This window comes from Pan paniscus, chromosome 20 (assembly GCF_029289425.2).
Source record: "Pan paniscus chromosome 20, NHGRI_mPanPan1-v2.0_pri, whole genome shotgun sequence".
Lineage (NCBI taxonomy): Eukaryota > Metazoa > Chordata > Mammalia > Primates > Hominidae > Pan > Pan paniscus.
Genome location: NC_073269.2, coordinates 20615245 through 20636381, shown reverse-complemented (window position 1 = coordinate 20636381; position 21137 = coordinate 20615245). Strand labels below are relative to the sequence as shown.

At 44.5% G+C, this 21137-nt stretch overlaps 1 protein-coding gene across 1 annotated transcript; it reads right to left on the bottom strand.

The window, feature by feature from the left end:
- Window positions 1-5627: 5627 nt before the first annotated feature.
- LOC100968792 (olfactory receptor 10H2) lies at window positions 5628-6656 on the bottom strand. Its single transcript, XM_003813572.6, has one exon. The coding sequence runs from the start codon at window positions 6634-6636 to the stop codon at window positions 5689-5691; it is 948 nt and encodes a 315-aa protein (XP_003813620.3). The 5' UTR covers window positions 6637-6656; the 3' UTR covers window positions 5628-5688.
- Between the last annotated feature and the right edge of the window lie 14481 nt (window positions 6657-21137).

The following is a 21137-nucleotide window of genomic DNA, read 5'->3' as shown; positions in this document are numbered from 1 at the left end:
AATATTGGTTCATCGATTGTAACACAGGTGATACAGAAATGCAAGATGTCAATAATAGGAGAGACAATCCCACATGCAGGGGTGAAGCGTATGTGAGAACTCTCTATACTTTCTGATCAATATTTCTATAAAGTTAAAACTGCTCTAATAAAATTAATTCCATTAATTTACCATTTTAAAATAGTCACATTAAATCTTGTGCAGACAGAGAGCAATGTGTTTCTTACAAGAACATATACAAATCAAAAAGTGCATACTAAGTATGTGAAAATGCCTGTCAAAGAACGGAAACAAAGTGAAACAAATGAAATAAGAGAAGGATCTTTCGCAAATCAATGTTAATCAAAAGCCACAAACTGAAAATATCACGGACTCAAACCTTCGCACCTGAATTCTACCATAAAAGAAACAAATATTTTTATGAATAATGTGAGCCACATTGCTACAAGAGTTTCTGAAATCCTTCTTTCTGGATGGGCCCATTCATCATTACATCCCCCTAGTAGTCTCACTAGGATATTTTCTGAAGTATCCCCTGACCAAAGCAGGAGTCAGTCAGGCGCTTGGAGAACACAGAATCACCCGGACAGTGAGGAACTTTACTGGAGTGAGGATGACGTATCCCACATGAAAAGACCGCACTTATGACACGGAAGGAAAGTCTTCTGACCACGAAGCTGCCCTACCCAGAAACCATACTCCAGCATCAGCCACCTTCCTTCCCCATCCCTCCCATTGCTGGGCGCCCTCTCTCCTACTAAGCACTTCTCCATCTGCTCCCCTCCTCTCCATCCCCTCTCCTGGGCCGCTGCCCCATCCTCCTCATCTCCTCTCCTCTGCACACACTCCACTCAGGCTTCCAGAGAGAATTTCCTGAAATGTTTACAAGCTGTGGAGGCATCAGACTCAGGGTGGAAACCCCAACCATCACTGTGTGTCTTTGGAGAAACGACTTTGCAGCTTCGAGGCTACTCTCCCCAAGTGAAAAACAGGAGTAACCAGAGCACTGTGAGAGTCCACCTTGCAAAAGTCATTGTCATTGACTGATAATGATTTTGGTCTTCTGAGCTGGTTTGTTTGTGTCGTTCTGTACCAAATGTCACTTGCTGACCCCATTCTAGGCTAATTCTCTGACCCCAGCAGGGTCCTTAGGATTTCTGGCAATGACACAACACCGTGTCTGATCCAACCAAGAGTCTCATCTAACCTTCCCCCTCTCCTCAAGCCCCTGTCTCACCCTTACAGTCCAACATCCCACCTCCTGCTTACTGGAGCAGCCACAGCTCTCAAGGCCCAGCTTCCCCATCTCCTCTGACAAGTGGACAGAATTCTGCCTACTCTGGTATCATTGCAGATGGCTCATACATACAGGCTGAGCAAACATCTCACAGCAATGGAGTGCATCCTGCCCTCCCACAGAGCCTTGCCCCCAGGTTAGCAGGGGCACAACAGTGAAGACAAAATATACCTAGAACAGGGTTTCTCAGTCTCAGCACTAGTGAGGTTTGGGACCGGATCATTCTTTGTGCTGGGAGCTGTCCTATGCTTTGTCTGACATTTAGTGGCATGCTTGGCCTCAATCTCTTAGATGCTAGTAGGAAAATCCCCCCAACCCCCATACACAAGTCCTGACAACCAAACCGTTTCCAGGCACGACCAATTGTCCCCTGAGGGCCAGAATCATGTCCAGTTGAGAACTGATATGAGTGCCTGGGCTCACTAAACAACCAGGCATCTTGAGTGGGCAAACACAGAAGGCCCCAGGCAGTCAACTAAAGTTGAGATCTCTCTCTTTTCCTCGTCTCCCCAGTTCTGCACCCCAACTCTAGGCTGGGTAGCTCCATCCACAGCTCTCTGACTCTGCCCTTGTACCCTCCTCCTCTTGGTCCACCTCCACCTGGGGCTGCCTTCAATGAAGTGGCTCTAAGGAAAAGGCACAAAAAACACCCTTTTTAGGTGTTTTCAAAGGACACCTGCAGGCAAGTGTAGGAGCCAGACCCAGGGCCTCCTTGAACTGGTGCTGTGAGCTTTATTCCTGCAGTGGCCTTCCCAGCAGGTCATTCCCATGGGCCTCTACAGGAAACCACGCTGGAAAGGCTGTCCTCTGGGTCTGGAGAGGCCAGGAAGAGCCTCAGGGAGAATTCAGGAACCTGCAGCCTCCACCTCTTCCTCCAGCACACAGGGCTCACTGCTACCTCTCTGCCCAGGGAGATTTTAGCTCATGCAAAGGATGGGAAGATTCCAGTCTCAAAGGAGACAGGGATGGAGAATTCTGGTTAAAGACTGATAAGGAAGGGCCATACTGAGGGATAGCCAACCTCTCCTTCCATCACAGCTGGGAACACAGTTTTTAAGATTTCTCTGGGGTTCTTATGTTCAAGAGGGTGTCTGTTCAGTTGGTTGGGGGCCTTAGGATTTTATTTTTATTTCTCAAAATCCAACAGACCCAGTGGTGCTCTGAGCAACTGGAAAATGAGGATGTTGTGTAAAACCTTGCAGAGCTCAGTAGGAGATCCACAGTGGAAATGTTTAATATATTAGAGCGAGAAATCACTATTCTTTCCTGGGACAATAAGTCTTCACTCACTTCTGAGCCCCATTAAGGACACAACCCAATATGCTTATCCTGGACTAGGCACGTTCTGTTCACAAAGCCATAAAATTAGATGCACAATCCAATTTGTCAGCAAGTACAAGTAGTATATAGCAAACTAGGCTCAAGGCAGTCTTTTTTTTTTTTTCTGAGACAGGGTCTCATTCTGTCACCCAGGTTGGATTGCAGTGATGTGATCACAGCTCACTGCAGCCTCAATCTCCTGGGCTCAAGTGATCCTCCTGCCTCAGCCTCCTGAGTATCTGGGACTAGAGGCTAGTGCAAGCATGCCCAGCTAATATTTGTATTTTTTTTTTGTAAAATTGGGGTTTCCCTGTGTTGCCAAGGCTCGTCTCAAACTCCTGGACTTAAGTTAACCTTCCACCTGAGCCTCCCAAGTAGCTAAGATTGCAGGCATGAGCCACCATGCCCACTTTCCACAGCTTGTATAGAGAAATCTCTTTCTAGAACTCAATCTCCCTCAAAGCCATTGAGAAATTATAAATAATAAGTAATTTTTGCTGGCACACTTGTCTTTTTACCTGTTACACAGTTTTAGAAATGAAGAGATGATCTATGAAGGGTGCTGGACATAGTATACAGCTCAACATATAGTAGACACTCATACAGTGGCTACCATTATTATTTTACTATTGCTGTGCAGCAGCATGGGAAGCAACCTAATATCTGGGAATGAAGTGTCTGTTTACTAATTCAGTCTGAATGATGTGTCTGCCTAGGGCCATGTGTGTGTGTGATGATGATTTCCTCATCCTCACAAACTTATATAATCACAGACATAGGTCACTGATGGAAGTTCACAGACAGGATTCATTCAACCACACTGAACCCAGCCAAAACTAAGATTAGGCCCCTACCTCACACCATACACAAAGTTTGACACTCAAAATATATCAAAAACCCAAATGTAAGAGCTAAAACTACAAAACTCTTATGAGGCAACGTAGATGTTCATGACCTTAGATAAAGCAATACAATGTTTTTTTAGATGTGACACCAAAAGCACAAGCAACAACAAAAAAAAAACAATAGGTACACTGATGTTATCAAAATGTAAATCTATTGTGCTACAGAAAGATGCCAAAAAGACCATGAAAACACAACCCACAAACTATAAGGAAATAACTGAAAATCACAGATCAGATAAAAGAGTCTTAACTAAAAATATAAAGCATTCTTACAACTTAACAACAAAAATACAAACAACCCAATTGGAAAATGGGTGGAGTATCTCAATAGCTATTTCTCCAAGAACATATCTAAATAGCCAATAAGCACATGATGAGATGGTCAACATCCTTACTCACTAGGGAAATGCAGTTCAAAACCACAATGAGATACCACTTCACACCCACGAAGATGGCTGTGATCAAAAAGAGAGTAACAAGTATTGGTGAGGTTGCAGAGACCTAGACCCCTGCAGCATTGCTGGTGGGAATGTAAAATGATGCATAGACTTTAGGAAACAGCTTGGAAGTTCCTAAAAAAAAAACATAGAAATACCACTTGACCCAGCAATTTCACTCCTAGGTATATATCCCCAGGAAATGAAAGCATATATTGCAACACTTGTACTGATCACTGATAGCATTATTACTCAAAATAGCAAAAATTAGAAACACTGAAATGTCCATCAATGACAAATGGGTAAATAAAATGTAGTGTATCCATACAATGGAATATTATTTGGCAATCAAAATGATATACTGGCCAGGCACGGTGGTTCATGCCTGAAATCCCAGCACTTTAGGAGGCCGAGGTGGGTGGAGTGTTTGAGGTCAGGTGTTCAAGACCAGCCTGGCCAACATGGTGAAACCCTGTCTCTACTGAAATACAAAAATTAGCCAGGCATGGTGGCAGGCATCTGTAATCCCAGCTATTTGGAAGGCTGAGGCAAGAGAATCACTTGAACCTGGGATGCGAAGGTTGCAGTGAGCCAAGATCATGCCACTGCACTCCAGCCTAGGTGACAGGGCGAGACTCTGTCTTCAAAAAAAAAATGATGTACTGATACAAGCTACAATGTAGGAGAACTTCAAAAACATTATGCTCAGTGAAACAATTCATTTGAAAATAAAAGAATTATATTTATAGTTGTCCATTGATATGAAACGTCCAGAAAAAGCAACTCTAACCAGACAGAAAGATTAGTGGCTCCCTAGGGCTGGAGGGCATGGAGATTTGGAGGAAACAGAGAGTGACTGATAATGAGTATGGGTTGTCTGTTTGTTTGAGACAAGGTTTGGCTCTGTTGCCCAAGTCAGAGTTCAGTGGTGATCATGGCTCACTGCAGCCTCGAACTCCTGGATGCAAGCAATCCTCCCACATCAGCCTCTGGAGTAGCTGGGGCTACAGGAATGTGCCACCCCATTTGGCTAATTATCAGAATTTTTGTGTGTGTCAGGAAGGGGAACATCACACACTGGGGCCTGTTGTGGGGTAGGGGGAGTGGGGAGGGATAGCATTAGGAGATATACCTAATGTTAAATGACAAGTTAATGGGTGCAGCACACCAACATGGCACATGTATATGTATGTAACTAACCTGTACGTTGTGCACATGTACCCTAAAACTTAAAGTGTAATAAATTTAAAAAAAAGAACTTGTGTGTGTGTGTGTGTGTAGATGGCATCTCACTATGTTGTCCAGACCGATCTTGAATTCCTGACATCAAACAATTCTCCCACTCGGCCTTCCAAAGCACTAGGATTTGGGTTTCTTTTTTGGATGACTAAAATACTCTAAGCCAGATTGTCATGATGGTTGCATAACTCTGAATACGCAAAAACCACAGAAATGTGCCCTCTAATGGGTACATTGTATGGTAGGTGAATTACATCTTAATAAAGCTACCATAACTCAAAAATTAAAACTCAGATAAAGACATACAGATCAAGAGTTGTGGAAGTAAACATGCTTTTAACATTTACTGAGCACCTACTATGTGAAGAGTGTTGTCATATACAGAAATCTTTACACCTGCCTTACAAGGTAAGCATTACTAGCCACACTGTGCAGACAAGGTGATGGTCATCCTCCTATCATATTCTATCAGCACTTCCACACCAGCTACTCAGGTGCCTGAGGAATAGAGTTTGCTGAGGAAGGTCCTCTTCATGGCAACCTTCAGTTCTTTGTTCCTGAGGCTGAAGATGATGGGGCTGAGGAAGGGCGTGAGGACTGTGTAGGTGGTGGCCATCAGGGTGTCACCCTCCTGAGAGTGGGGACTTTTGGGCTTGAGGTAGATGACAGAGGCAAAGCCATAGTGCACAATGACCACAATAAGGTGAGAGGCACAGGTGGAGAAGGCCTTGTTCCGACCTTCAGCAGAAGGGATCTTCAAGATGTCCGCCACGATGAAGGCATAGGAGAGGAGGATGAGGAGAAAACAGCCCAGCAGTGCCATGATACATACCAAGCCCACGCCCAGGGCCACAGCTGGTACATTATTTCCACAGGCCAACTTCAACAGAGGTGGCACATGACATAAAAAATGCTGGATCTCATGGGATCCACAGAAAGTCAGTTGGAAAATGGCCATTGTCACCACCACCCCCATGACCGAGCCACCAGCCCAGGAGCAGCCCACCAGGCAGGCGCAGCCCCGTGGGCTCATGAGCACGTTGTAGCGCAGGGGATGGCAGATGGCCTCGTAGCGGTCGTAGCCCATGACAGTGAGCAGGAAGGAGCGGGTGAAGCCGAAGCTGAAGGAGAAGAACATCTGACTGGCACAGGCCAGGAAGGCGATGGAGTGCTGGGTGGACAGCAGGTCGGCCAGCATGCTCGGGATGACGGCCACGGTGTAGAGGATCTCGGAGACGGAGAGGGCGCACAGGAAGAGGTACATGGGCGTGTGGAGGCTGCGCTCACTCCAGACGGTGGCCATGATGAGCAGGTTGCCCAGCAGCGTGAACAGGTACATCAGCAGGAACAGCAGGAAGCGCATCAGTTGGAGGTGGGGGAAGGCAGAGAAGCCGACGAGGATGAATTCAGACATGGAGGTGTGGTTTAGCCCCAGCATGATGGCCACCCCTAGTTGGGGAAGAGAGGAAAGAAGACCCAGTGGTTAGGAGCATGGGGGTGTCTAGTGATTCCTGCCTGGGAGGACATCTGAGAGTGCCTCCTTCATCTGTCCAAGCCATGGTTACTCCATCTGCAGAAAGGCATTAATAATAATGTATTGAGGTTTAAATAAGATCACTCATCTTAAGTGCTTTGCACAGGTCCTGACACAAAGTAAGAATTTAATAAATTATAAATATTGATAGTAATAATTATTCTGCTATTGTTATTGCCATCATGATTATTAGATCCATGCACCACCACCTACACCTTGCTTTTCTGCCTTTGTTCATGCTGGTCTTTTCATGCTTCTCCCTATCTTTATGGGTCCAAATCCCACCTGAATTTTATGAGCAAGCTGCTCCCTGATTGCCACCTTCAGCTGGAAGTCATCTCTTCCCTATGTCATGGAAACGTCCGGACTCTGTTTAATTCTCGGCACCACTGCTTTCTAGCTGTGAGATGCAGGGCAGGTTGCTTCCCCTCTCTGAGCCTCATTGCTCCCCTGGAAAATTGAAACCACCTTTGCAAAATTATGACTGAGACAGCGAAAGAGATCTAACTTAACCAACTCCATCTTGCTTCTAACCTCCAAGCTGTCCTTGTTCATTCCAGGACATAGGGTGAACTAACTTTGGGAGAAATTTAGTTTATAGTTTGTAGTTTATAGTTTGGAACAAGGACGATAACAGCCCTTTCCCAAAGCAGACCTCCTTCTTGTCTGGGCATTAGATTGCCTTTGTAGAACTAACATTAGCCACAAGATTAGAAATTATGGTTTAGGAGTCATGCAGCTGGAGGCTACAAGATTCTGACCCTCCCTAAATTGCTCCCAAGATCAGTGCTTGAGATATTTTGCAGATCCTGCACTTGATGGATCAGCTGGCACCACCCAGGTCGATAAACTGGCTCAACTGATCTTGTGGCCCCCACCCAGGAGCTGACTCACCGCAAGAAGACCGCTTTGATTTCATCTCTGACCAATCAGCACTCCTGGCTCACTGGCTTCCCCTCCACCCACCAAGTTGTCCTTAAAAACTCTGCTCCCCAAGTGCTCAGGGAGACTGATTTGAGTAATAATAAAACTCCAGTCCCCTGCCGAGCCAGCTCTGTGTGAATTACTCTTTCTCTATCACAATTCCGCCTTTTTTTTTTTTTTTTTTTTTTTTTTTTTTTTGAGACAGAGTCTCACTCTGTCCCTGCTGGAATGTAGTGGCATGATCTCGGCTCACTGCAACCTCCGCCTCCTGGGTTCAAGAAATTCTCCTGCCTCCGCCTCCTGAGTAGCTGGGATTACAGGCCCGCATCACCACACCTGGCTAATTTTTGTATTTTTAGTAGAGATGGGGTTTAACCATGTTGCTCGGGCTGGTCTTGAACTTCTGAGTTCAAGTGATCAGCCTGCCTCAGCTTCCCAAAGTGCTGGGATTTATAGGTGTGAGCCACCATGCCCAGTCAAAAACTTCTTAGCAGAAAATGGTTATGGTCCACTGACCTCTAGGTTATGGGCCCAGCATGCTTCCACTACGTGACTCTGCTGGTCTCCTCCTCTTTTTGACCCCAACCCCAATCCTCCAATCCCAAGCCTAACAGCAAAAACCTAGGCTATCAGCCATGGCTTCTCTCATCACCTTCCCTGAGTGGCCACAGAGTCAGATCTGCCCAATTTCTCTGCCAGGGCAGCTCTCCTCCCTGCACCAATAGGAGCCCTTCTACTTTATTTAGTTTATGGAAGTTCCCCAGCAAACTAAACTAGGAGGCTGTGACTCCTCTCCCACTCTCTTTCTTGCCAGTCTGCAAACAGGCTAGATGCAAAATACAAAAGTTTATGTTACAATGCAAACTGGATCAATGAATGAATGGATAAACAAAATGTGGTCCGACCACACAATGAAATATTATGCAACCACGCAAAGATTGAATCAGTGATACATGCAACAGCGTGGATGCACTTTGAGAACATGAGGCTGAGTGAAGGAAGCCAGACACGAAAGGCCACATAGTATATGATTCCATTTATAAGAAATGTCCAGAATAGTTAAATCCACTGAGAAAGAAAGCAGATGCATGGTTGTCAGGGAATGGGGCTAGTGTGGGATGGGGAATGACTGACGAATGGATATGAAGTTCTTTTTGGAATGGTGACAATGTCTTGTAACTAGAGGTAGTAGCTGCACAACATGTTAATGTACTAAATGCCACTGATTGTCCACTTTAAAATATTTAAAGGATAATTTCAGGTTAAATAAATTTAATCTAAATTTTTGAAAGCTCATGCCAGTTAAAACAGCTTTTATCTAAAAGATAGAAGACAATAAATAGCTTTGTCCAAAAGATAGAGAATCCAGGTGAGAACACAGAGCAAAGGGAATCCTCATACACTGTTGGTGGCAATGTAAATTAGTACAGTCACTATGGAGAACAGTATGGAAGTTTCCCACAAACTAAAATAGAACTACCTTACAATCCAGCAATCTCACTGCTAGGCATATACCCTAAAGAAAGAAAATCATAATTTTATTTTTGAGAGAGTCTCACTGTATTGCCCAGGCTGGAGTGCAATAGCATATTCTCACCTCACTACAACCTCCACCTCCTAGGTTCAAGAGATTCTCCTGCGTCACCCTCCGGATTAGCTGGGATTACAGGTGCCTGCCACCACACCCAGCTAATTTTTGTATTTTTAGTAGAGAGGGGTTTCACCATTTTGGCCACGCTGGTCTCAAACTCCTGACCTCAAGTGATCCACCCACTTCAGCCTCCCAAAGTGCTGGGATTACAGATGTGAGCCAGGAAATTAGTACATTGAAGAGATTTCTGCACTCATGCTTACTGCAGCACTATTCACAATAGCCCAGATTCGGAAGAAACCTAAGTGTCCATCAACAGAGAATTAGATAAAGAAAGTGTGGTACATATACACAATGGAGTATTACTCAGACACAAAAAAGGAATGAGATCCAGTCCTTTGCAACAAAATGAATGGAACTGGAGGTCATTATGTCAAGTGAAATAAGCCAGGCACAGAAAGACAGACTTTGCATGTTCTCATTCATTTGTGGTAGCCAAAAATTAAAAGAATTGCATTCAGGGACATAGAGAGCAGAAGGATGTTTATTCGAGGCTGGGAAGGGTAGTGCACATAGCTGGGGGGAGTGGGGATGATTAATGGGTAAAAAAGTATAGTTAGACAGAATGAATAAGATCTAGTATTTGATATCACAACAGGGGGATTACAATCAACAATAATTTAATGTATATTTTTAAAGAGCTAAATATAATTAGTTAATATAATAAGTATAATTGGAGGCCGGGTGTGGTGGCTCATGCCTGTAATCTCAGCACTTTGGGAGGCCAAGGCGGGCAGATCACGAGACCATCCTGGCCAACATAGTGAAACTCCGTCTCTGCTAAAAATACAAAAATTAGCTGGGTGTGGTGGCATGTGCCTGTAGTCCCAGCTACTCGGGAGGCTGAGGCAGGAGAATCGCTTGAACCTGGGAGGTAGAGGTTGCAGTGAGCCAAGATCATGCCACTGCACTCCAGCCTGGGCGACAGAGCGAGACTCTGTCAAAAAAAAATTATATATATATATATATAATTGGAATGTTTGTAACACAAAGAAACAACAAATGCTTGAGGTGATGGTTGAGGTGATGGATCCTGTATTTACCCTGATGTAATTATTACTCATCGTATGCCTTTGTCAAAACAGCTCATGTACCCCATAAGTATACACATCTACTATATACCTATAAAAAATAAAAAGGAATAAAGCACTGACCCATGCAACATGGATCATGACCCATGCAAAACGAGGAGCCTTGAAAACACGATATTGAGTGGAAGAAGCTAGACAAAAGAGTCACATATTTTCTGATCCCATTGCTATGAAATGTCCAGAACAGGCCAATCCATAGAGACAGAAAGCAGGTGTTGGTTGACAGGGGCTGGGAGGGGGGAATGGGGAGTGATTGCTCATGGGTACGGGTTTTTAAGGGTGGGGACAAAAATATTCTGAAACTAGATAGAGGTGGTGGTTGTACAACCTTGTGAATGTACTAAACAGCACTAAACTGTACACTTTATACTATTTAATTCAATATTATGTGAATTTTATTTCAATGTTTAAAAAGTACACCATGGGGCCGGGCACAGTGGCTCACGCCTGTAATCCCAGCACTTTGCAAGGCTGAGGCAGGTGAATCATCTGAGATCAGGAGTTCGAGTCCAGCCTAGCCGACCTGGTGAAACCCTGTCTCTACTAAAAATACAAAAATTAGCTGGACATGGTGACACATGCCTGTAATCCCAGCTACTCAGGAGGCTGAGGCAGGAGAATCAATGAGAATCACAGGAGAATCACTGAGACAGGAGAATTGCTTGAACCCGGGCGGAGGAGGTTGCAGTGAGCCGAGATTGCGCCACTGCATACCAGCCTGGGTGACAGAGCGAAACTCCATCTCAAAAAAAAAAAAAAAATGCACCGTGGGCCACCCTCAGCCTTGTTCTACCTCTCCCTGTCTCTGCACTGTGTTCACAGCCTAGTCTGTGCTCAGGAAGGGAGAGGGTCCTGGGGTGCCCAGGGTCAGTCCGGAGCTAAGGGAGGCAGAACCCACAGCGCTGTCCCGGCTCAGCCTTCCTGCTCCCGCCCAGGACAGCGCTGAGCCCCACCCCAGCTGTGTCTGAAAGCAGAGGGGGAGGCTCCTCAGGAAAGCTCAGGGATGGGTGGCTTCCGCCTCCACAGACTGAGACACGGGTGCCCACTGTGTCCCTCACACACCTGTCCATGTACCTGCATCCGCCTGCCACCTCTCCCCACGTGCTGCAGGCTCTGTCGCCAACACCAAGCGTGCACCCAACCGGCACGCGCGCGCACTAGCAAGAGTGTTCAGACCTGAGCCCTCACAGAGGCAGAGACCCTGCCCGCGGAGGTGGACACGCACCTGCAGAGCGTCCTGGCACCATGCACACCTGGATATGCGTGCAGACATGCGCAATCGCAGCACCACTCACGGAGACGCGCCGAGGATGGTACACGACGGTGTCCCCCCCACGCAACTTTCACCCGGGATCAATCAAATCACTGCACTCCAGCCTGGGTGGCAGAGTGAGACTGTATCTCCAAAAAAAGAAAGAAAAGAAAGAAAGAAAGAAAGAGAGAGAGAGAAAGAAAGAGAGAGAGAGAGAGAAAGAAAGAAAGAAAGAAAGAAAGAAAGAAAGAAAAGAGGAAGAAAAGAAAAAGAAAAGAGGAAGAAAAGAAAAAGAAAAGAGAAAGAAAAGAAAGAGAAAAGAAAGAGAGAAAAGAAAAAGAAACATCTTCTCCATCTACTTCCTTTCACTGCATTCTGCCCTTGAGTCAGGGACTGTGCGACAAATTCCTCTGTTTCTTCCATCTGATCCCAAATACATGAAATCTGGCAGATACTCATTTTTTTAATTGGCAAAATGTGTATGTATTTATGCTGTACAATATGACGTTTGGATAGCTGTATACACTGCGGAAAGGTTCATTCAAGACTGTTAACATGTGCATTATCCCACATAGTTATCATTCTTTTCTGTGATGGCAATACTCAAAATCTACTCTCATTAATTTTCAAATATACAATAGATCGTTATTAATTATAGTCATCATCATGCACAATAGATCTCTTGGTCTTCCTGTCTAACTGAAATTTTATGTTCTTTGACCAACATCAAAAAGATGAAAGATAAAAAAAATGTTGGCAAGAATGTGAAGAAAAGGGAACTCTTGTAAACTGTAGGTGGGAATGTAGATGAGTACAGCCATTATAAAAAACAGTATAGAGGTTCCTCAGAAAATTAAAAATGGAATTATCATATAATCCAGCATATAATATCCAGCATATTATATAATCTGGGTATAGTATATATCCAAAGGAAATGAAATCAGTATATTAAAGAGATATCTTCACTCCCACATTCATTGCAGCACTATTCACAAAAGTCAAGAGATGGAATCAACCTAAGTGTCCATCGACGGATAAATGGATGAGGTAATAAATACACATGGAATACTATTCAGCCTTGAAAAAGAGGGAAATCCTCTCATTCATGACAACATGGATGAACCTAGAAGACATTGTGTCAAGTGAAACAAGCCACGCAGGTTCTCTTTAGTATTAATGGTAATTTATTCTAGATGAATTCCTTTTTTGGATCTTTTCACCTCAATGAGTTTCAGAGAAGGGAAAAGGGCTGTAAGCAGGAGCCTGCAGCATTTTCATTGCATTTATCTTGCGGTATCTGAATGACTAATGCACTGGTCTGTCTCCCTTCTTTGCCCAGAAGCTCTTAGAGGTGGAATCCAGGTCGCAGTAACCATTCTAGCACATATTAGGTGTGTCATAAATATTCATAGGATAACATTTTCACTAAAGATCAGAAGGCTGAGTTGGGTTGAAGGGCTCTTCAATGCCTTGGTCAACTTCTTGCTCAAGAGGTCTCCTCCATCTGAGATAAGCACTGCCTGACAATAAATATTAGTAGAAACAGGAAACCTCATGCTTGATCTGCTCTTTGGTAACAGGGAGAAATAGAAAGAGCCACACTGGCTGCTTAAGATGATGAGAGTGATCAGCCTCAACCCCTAAAGACTGTGCATGAGATAACTCTTATCTCCAGCTCAGAGGAAGTTCAGCCTCAGCTACCACACACTTAACAGATGTATCCAGAGCATTGGAGCTCATCACTGAGCCAGGAGCTGTGGAGACTGCAATGGCCAGTACAGACCTAATGCCTGTTCTTGTGGACTTTACAGTGGAGGAGAGAAGGTAGATGATGAATAACTGAATTTCAGACAAGAGCAGGAGGAGCTTAAGGAAGGGATGGTAGTGGCTACAGGAGTAGGCAAACGAATCCTCAGAAAGCAGGACAGGCTGATAGGAGAGAACTTCACGGAGGAGGTAGCACTTCATTTGAGTCATTCTGCAGAGGGAGAGGAAAGGTTGTGCACCAAGCAGAGGGAAGGGCATGTGCAAAGGACTTAGGGTGGGAAAATGACTGCTCATCCAAGGAAGCGAAGAAGGCCAATATGAAAGGGGCCTTGGGCAGCTAGGAGTGAGGAGTGGCTCAAGAAGCCTAAAAGACAGGCAGAGGTTTGCATCCAAAGGACCTTTCCCCATAATCCATCAGACCTGAGTTGACACAGGGGATACACACATAAGGGCAGGTGGGTTCAAGTGATGTCAACCACGTCTACAAAATGAATTTCAGATTAACTTGAGAATAGCCATCCAGATTTTAGAAGGGTTTTGCAACTCACAGACATGGAATGGGGTTGCAATGAGAGAGTCATTTGTTTGTTTTCTCTGCGAGTATTTATTGAGCATCTATTAGGTGCCAAGCAGTGAGAACACAAGGTTGGGCAAATACAGTGTGGCCTTATCTTCTTGGGGGGAACGTTGAGTAGAGAAAGATAGTAGGTATTGAACAAGTCATTTATATAATAAGGAGAGTGTGGTAAGTATTAGGATGGAGGAAGCAGAAGCCTGGCCCACCTCGGAGCTCTGGAGACCTTCCCCTCCATCCCATCCGGCAGCACAAAATGCTCACAGGGGCCACTCTTGGCACCAAGTACTTTGCATACTTTGGTTCTGATGTCCAAGATGCTGTGGTGCTTTCTGTAACATTTGGCTATGTGGAGTTCTGGGACTATAGTGTCTTGGGGAAGAAAGAGCCACTTCCAATGCCTACCTATGTCTCTTGCTGCTAATCAGACACCTAAGTTTGAACCTGAGGCTAAATGGAAAACTCTCTGGGACCATTTCCCCAGAGTAAGATGAGCCGTGTTTCTGTCTCCACTTAATCCCTGAGCTATGCATTCAAACCTAACCTCCCTGCAGCTCTGTAGCTCATCCTTAGAGACCCTTTCATTTGCAAAAAAAAAGAAAAAAGAAAAAAAATGAAGTGGAGATGGAAATTGTGTGTCAACTTTTAATGAGTCCCCAGGTGTTAGTGAAAATCCCATGGCTTGTTCACTATCAAAACTTAGAATTGGCTTCCTGGGGATTGTTATGCAGTGGAGTTTGGCGAGTTGTGCAGACAGTTGTCCCATTGGGATCTTTAATACCAATCAAGGCTCTCACCATGTTCTTCTCTGCTGTGTCCTCCAGAAAAGATACCTGGGGGCTTTGAACGATGTGCATTGAGAGATTTAGAGCAGGGCTGGAGGTGGCAGGTTCAGATAAATTTTACTAATTGCCTGGTTGGGAGACCCCATGACATCACTTCGGTTGAATGCTCCAGGGGCTTCTTTTCTTCTTTAAACAGAGACCAGCTGATCACCATTGCGAATTGTTTGTTTCTCTTCAGTTTCTTAAACACAGATTAATGATTAAGGGGAGACTTGTAGCATAGCCTGGATGGCTCCTTGCTTCACAGCACTGACTCATCGCAGACAGACTAAGGTTCATATCCTGGCTCATCCACTTCCTGGCTGTGTGGCTTTGGTAAAGTGAATTGATCTCTCTGCACCTCCATCTGCCAATTGGGAGGCTAATGTTAACAGCACCTGCTTTCATTTCAGTATGCAACTCTGGACTGTGCTGTCAGATCACAGGTGCATCACCCCACACATGAGCAATCTTCCAGGGGCAAGGGCTTGATCTGACTCACCTTTGAGTCCATAGTGCCTGGAACTTGAGTTGACACTCAGCAGGACTCCATATATGTCAGTGAACTAGTTGATTCACCTAACCATTTATACTGGGTAGAGCCAAACTCCTTACCTTTTGATCAATACCATTTAATAATATTCTTAATTACCACTTATCCCACACTCAGCTAGGCACTACACTGTGCCCTTATTTCTTCACTGAGCCTTGGAGGCGAATGTCATTGTTTTCTCCATTTTCAGACAAGGTGCTTGACTGTCATGTGTGTCTGAGTTGAATGATCACATACGCCTTAATAATGGTTCTGATGGATGTCAAGCCAGAGCATTCAGCCAGTACATTCAACTGTGACATTGACAATGGCCCCTGTCTGTGGGGTCCACTGTGTCTTGGTCTTTTTAGAAGACGACCCAACCCCTGATCTTAGCTATGGTCCCACATATCTCTTGACTATAACTTTTTCTTATGCAGAATTTCATCACTCCAACTAAACATGGTGACTATTATTGCACTGACCTCAGGAGATGCTACCTGAAGGACATTTACAAGTGGAAAGATGGCTCAGCTTCAACTTTCACATGAAACTTTTTTTGGGCTTTGAGAATACTTGAGACCTTGTAAATTCCCCTTTCTGGAGCTTGGAGAGGTTTTCCAACAAGACAATTTCTCAACTACCTCAAGGGTCTAATTTTGGCATAAACCAAACTGGCTGTCATTTCTCCTATTGTCATGCCTACTGTTATTTTTTTAAATTGCAAGTGTGTGTGTCTGTGTGTGTGTCTAAATTATGGATCAAGCAATATGAAACAGGAAGTTCTTTAGTGCAGGGAGTCATAGTACTTTTAATATGTTATAATAATTGTGAATTTTTAGGAGGATAATGGACAATGTGTCATTTTGCCAAGCTTAGTGATATCCAGAGTCCTCTGAATATATATTACCTGAGGTGTCTAGCATCCCAAAGGGCACACTGGCAGAAACACTGTCTGGAAGATTTAGTCCTAATTCCTCAGGAGGACATTCAATGGCACCCATATTCTGGCTTCCTTCTGTCTTTGAGTTTTCCTTGATTTCCATTCCCTTTACCAGAACTTCACTCCATCCTTCTGGGGGATTCTTGAGTACATTTGCCTTCCTTCATCACAATGCTTCTTCCTTAAGTCTGGTTCCATGGTTTCTGGACTGGACATTTGCTATATATCCTAGCTGTGGTCCTGTCCTCATCAACTCATGCTCTGCTCAAGTCCATGGTGTCATCTTTCCTCCCAAGCCCCCACTCTGTGGGACCCCAAGGTGCTCAGGCCTTGGACTCTGAACTGCAGGAGTGTATGGGATGCACCTGAGCCAGTGTCCCTGCAGCCACAGAGGCCAAGGAGTCCGGGGGCGATCGCTGTCCCTGGTGCTGAATGAGGCAGCCCCTCTATGACCCCTGCACCCTCCTCTCACTTGCCAGAATACCTGGCACAGGATGAAGTCTGGGTTGCACTTCACATCAGCCTGTTCCTAGGTCACTGGGAGACTCAAGCAAGGAGCTGTCAGGGGCCGGTGAGGACGACCTGGGTCCCTAGGGTGGTGTCTCTTGAGTCTCCAAATTATGCTCATTATTGCTACTTAGCTCTTCCCGCAGCAATGTCAGTGTCTCAGAGGCTACTGGGTAGTGGAGGAGGTCAAATGCGTGATCCCCAGTCCTCAAGCGGGCTCCAGGCTTCTCTAAACTTGGAAACCTTCCCAGGTCCATGTTTTGACACAGGCTCCTTCCAGCTCCTGTTTCAGCCCCCAAGGATCAGGGGATTTGTCCAGCTCCCACTGCAGCACACTGCCCCCAGGACCAGCTTTCCTCACCCCTGACATCAGGCCCGCTATCCTCTGACTCAGAACGCCAGAAGCACCCCCAGTGAGCTCAGCTGCACTGCGGTGGCTGACTCTAGGGGTTTTGAGGGTGAGGTGGTCAAGACAACCTCAGAGGTAGGAGAGGGCCATGCAGTCAGCGTCTGGGATGGGGTCCAGCTCTGTGGGCCTTTGTGACAGTTAATACTGAGTGTCAACTTGATTGGATTGAAGGATGCAAAGTATTGGTCCTGGTTGTGTCTGTGAGGGTGTTGCCAAAGGAGATTAACATTTGAGTCAGTGGACTGGCAGAGGCATACCCACCCTCAATCCAGGTGGGCACCATCTAACCAGCTGTCAGAGTGGCCAGAATAAAATGCAGACAGAAGAATGTGGAGAGATTAGACTGGCTTAGCCTCCCAGCCTACATCTTTCTCCCATGCTGGATGCTTCCTGCCCTTGAACATCGGACTCCAAGTTCTTCAGCTTTGGGACTAGGTCTGGCTTCTTTGGTCCTCAGCCTGCAGACGGCCTATTGTGGACTTTATAATTGTGTGAGTTAATATCCCTTAATAAACTCTCCTTTATATATACATCTATCCTATTAGTTCTGTCCCTCTAGAGATCCCTAATACAGCCCGTCAGCTGCTTTTGTAACAAGAGTAGCTTCCTTTAATTCTAGAAGTTCTCCTCACCTCTCTTCATCTCTCACCACTCCCTCACTTCCTGCCCCAAGCTCACGCTACATTCTACACACACCTGATGCCCTTCCTCCTAGAGGTGACCATGTGCCACCTCTTGAGACTGTCCACGTCATCTCATTACTGCCAACAGCAACCTCAGAGGTGGGATACTGTGAACATGGTACAACTGAGGTTTGGTGAGGTTAAGGCTCTAACCAAGAGATGTGCATCTTAGAAGATGCAGAGCCAGGACTTGAACCAGCTCTGCCAGACCCCAGAGCCTGAGTTCTTACCACCAGGCCACTCTGCCTCCAGCAGACCCTGGTGTTCTCATTATATTCACATCGAGCTGTTTGTAAGAGGGCACTCACCATTGAATGTTGCTCCAACTTCAGCTGACAAAGCACACGTGGTTCCTCCAAAGCTGGGGATAGAGAGGAGGGACACAGCTCCCTCTGCATCCTCTCCCATCCCAGCAGCAATTAGCCTACCCTAACCCTCCAGCCATGCGTCCTTTTCCATCGCTGCCCCAGATATGTGGGATCCTCATTTGTGACATGGGAACTGGGAATCTTGAATCACTCCCATCACTCCAGATGCTACAAGGCCAGTGACTTACTCAGTACAATGCTGACGAACATGACCATCAGAAACAGGATCAGAGTCACTCTCAGGCAAAAAATAAATAAATAAATTTTAAAAACTCCAAGGATTAAATGTTTTTTCCCATTGTGCTGGGGACAAATTAATCCAAGGGAGGTCACAGGGCAAAGAATTCCCCACCACCACCACCACCACCATGAGCATACCATCACCCATGGAGTTTTCTGATTTACTCTCTGGCCTATTAAGCATGAAATTTCTTACGCTAGGTTCCTTTCAGATAAGGGAGAAGAGATTAATATCTCCACATTTCCTCTCTTCCTGCTACATAGTCTCTGTATTCTAGGTTAAATTATAATTCATATTGAGGATTTACAATGTCTGACACACCTAGCTTAGCCTTCTGCACAGAGATACATTGGGAGTGGAGGCTAATTGGGTCAAAGGAGAAATGCGATAAGCCCACACTCCAGCCTATCAGGGTGAATTAAAGGTCTGCCTTGCCCAACTCTTGTCTCACCTGCTTCCATGGTCTGAAAAAAAGTTTGGGTCCCAGGACTATGAGGTTGTATGAAGCCTTCCAGCCCCATACCTGCACAACAGTTTGCAGCTTACTCTGCTCTGAACTGCCCCAACTTTGAACAGATATTCTCTATTCCTCGAAATGAAACTGCACCTTCAAAGCTCACATATTTCTCTTCTTGGCTCAGCACTGGGCTCAGCAAGTTCTCCAGATAGCTTATTATCAAATAAAATGGTGGAGAAGAGAACCCAGGCAGCTGGACACAAAAGGGAATGAGCAACAAGCTTCCCCTCCGAACATGATTTTCTGTGTCAGATCTTGGACACTCCCTGGACTGCTCCCAGCCATCTGCCTCATGCTAGGTTTCTAGTTAACTTTGAATAAAAAATCTCACATCTTCCTTCTATATGCAGATTTGGTAATTTCAACTGAGATAGTTGTGCTTGAGAATCTTCTCCTTAATACCACATGGCAAGGTCATTCCCCAATGCTTTTACTTACCTTTAGTTGAGTTTTTATATTAAACATAGGATTGGACAAGAACAGAGAATCACAATTATTGAGTAGACGCTACTTCCAAACATTGTAGTTACATTTTCTCTTGTAATTATTACAGTGCTGGGACTATTTGAGCTTTAAAATCCTTTCCTGAGATCCTGAAGCTACTCAGTGGTTCTACTGGCATTAGAGGTTGATATGGTTTGGGTCTGTGTCCCTGCCCAAATCTCATGTTGAATTGTAATCTCCAATGCTACATGTGGTGCCTGGTGGGAGGTGTTTGGATCATGGGGGCAGATCCCTCATGGCTTGGTGCAGCCTTCGTGTTAGTGAGTTCTTACAAGATCTGGTCATTTGAAAGTGTGTTGCACCTGCCCCCGCTCTCTAGCTCCTGCTTATGCCATGTGATGTGCCTGCTCCTGCTTTGCCTTCTAACACGAGTCAAAGCTCCCTGAGGGCTCCTCAGAACCAGAAGCCACTATGTTTCCTGTACAGCCTACAGAATCATGATTCAATTAAACCTCTTTTCTTTATAAATTATCCAGTCTCAGGTATTTCCTTTTTGTTTGTTTGTTTTCTTTTTAAAGATACAGTCTTGCTTTGTTGCCCAGGCTGGTCTTAAACTCCAGACCTCAACGTATTCTCCCGCCTTGTCCTCTCAAAATGCTGGGATTACAGGCATGAGCCACCATACCCAGCCAGGTATTTCTTTATAGGAACACAGGAGTGGCCGAACACAGAAGGATATTGACACTGATTTAATACTAGTCTTCTTTTCTGTATGTCACTCTGTTTAACTAACCTTACACAGTCTTTAAATTACTTGTAAGACTCACCAAACTACACTTTTCATATTGTCCTTTAATCTTTGTACTTACTGCATAAACATGTTTTATGCTTATTATATAGGTATTTAAATAATGCATGTAGGGCCTATATTTCTCTATCAATGTTATAATTTTTATCAGCTACATAATTTTCAATCACATTTATATACCATCATTCACCTTCCATCTATCCAAAAGATATGAGAAGGGGAAAGAAAGGAATAAAAGGAAAGTGCTAGTAGATAATCCAAATAGGCCTATATCTATTAAACAATAATTAATAACCTTCCAAAACAGAAAGCCAAGACCCCAGTTGGCTCACTGATGAATCCTACCAAACATTTAAGGAAGAAATTATACCAATTTTCTTCTGTGTCTTTTGAAAGACAGAAGGAGGGGGAATATTCCATAACTCATTTTATGAGGCCAGCAGTACCCTAATGCCACATACAGACAGAGACATTACAAGAAATCAAAGAAAAGAGAAAGAAGAAAAAAAAGAAGAAATTAAGAAACAAAAAATTTTACAGATTAATATTGCTCACAAACCTAGACGCAAAATCCTCAACAAAATATCAAATCGAATCCAACAATGTATAAAAAGAATTACACATGTTAACAGCAGTGAGATGATATCTTACCATGGTTTTGACTTGCATTTCCTGGATGATTAGTGATGTTGAGCATTTTTTAATGTATCTATTTGCCATTTGTATCTCCTCTTTTGAAAAATGTCTATTCAGATAGTTTGCCTAATTTTTTTAATAGAATGCTTTTGGGGTTTTTTTTTTTTTGCTATTGAATAAAGTTCTTTATATATTCCAGTTACTAATCCCTTGTCAGATGGATAATTTGCAAAT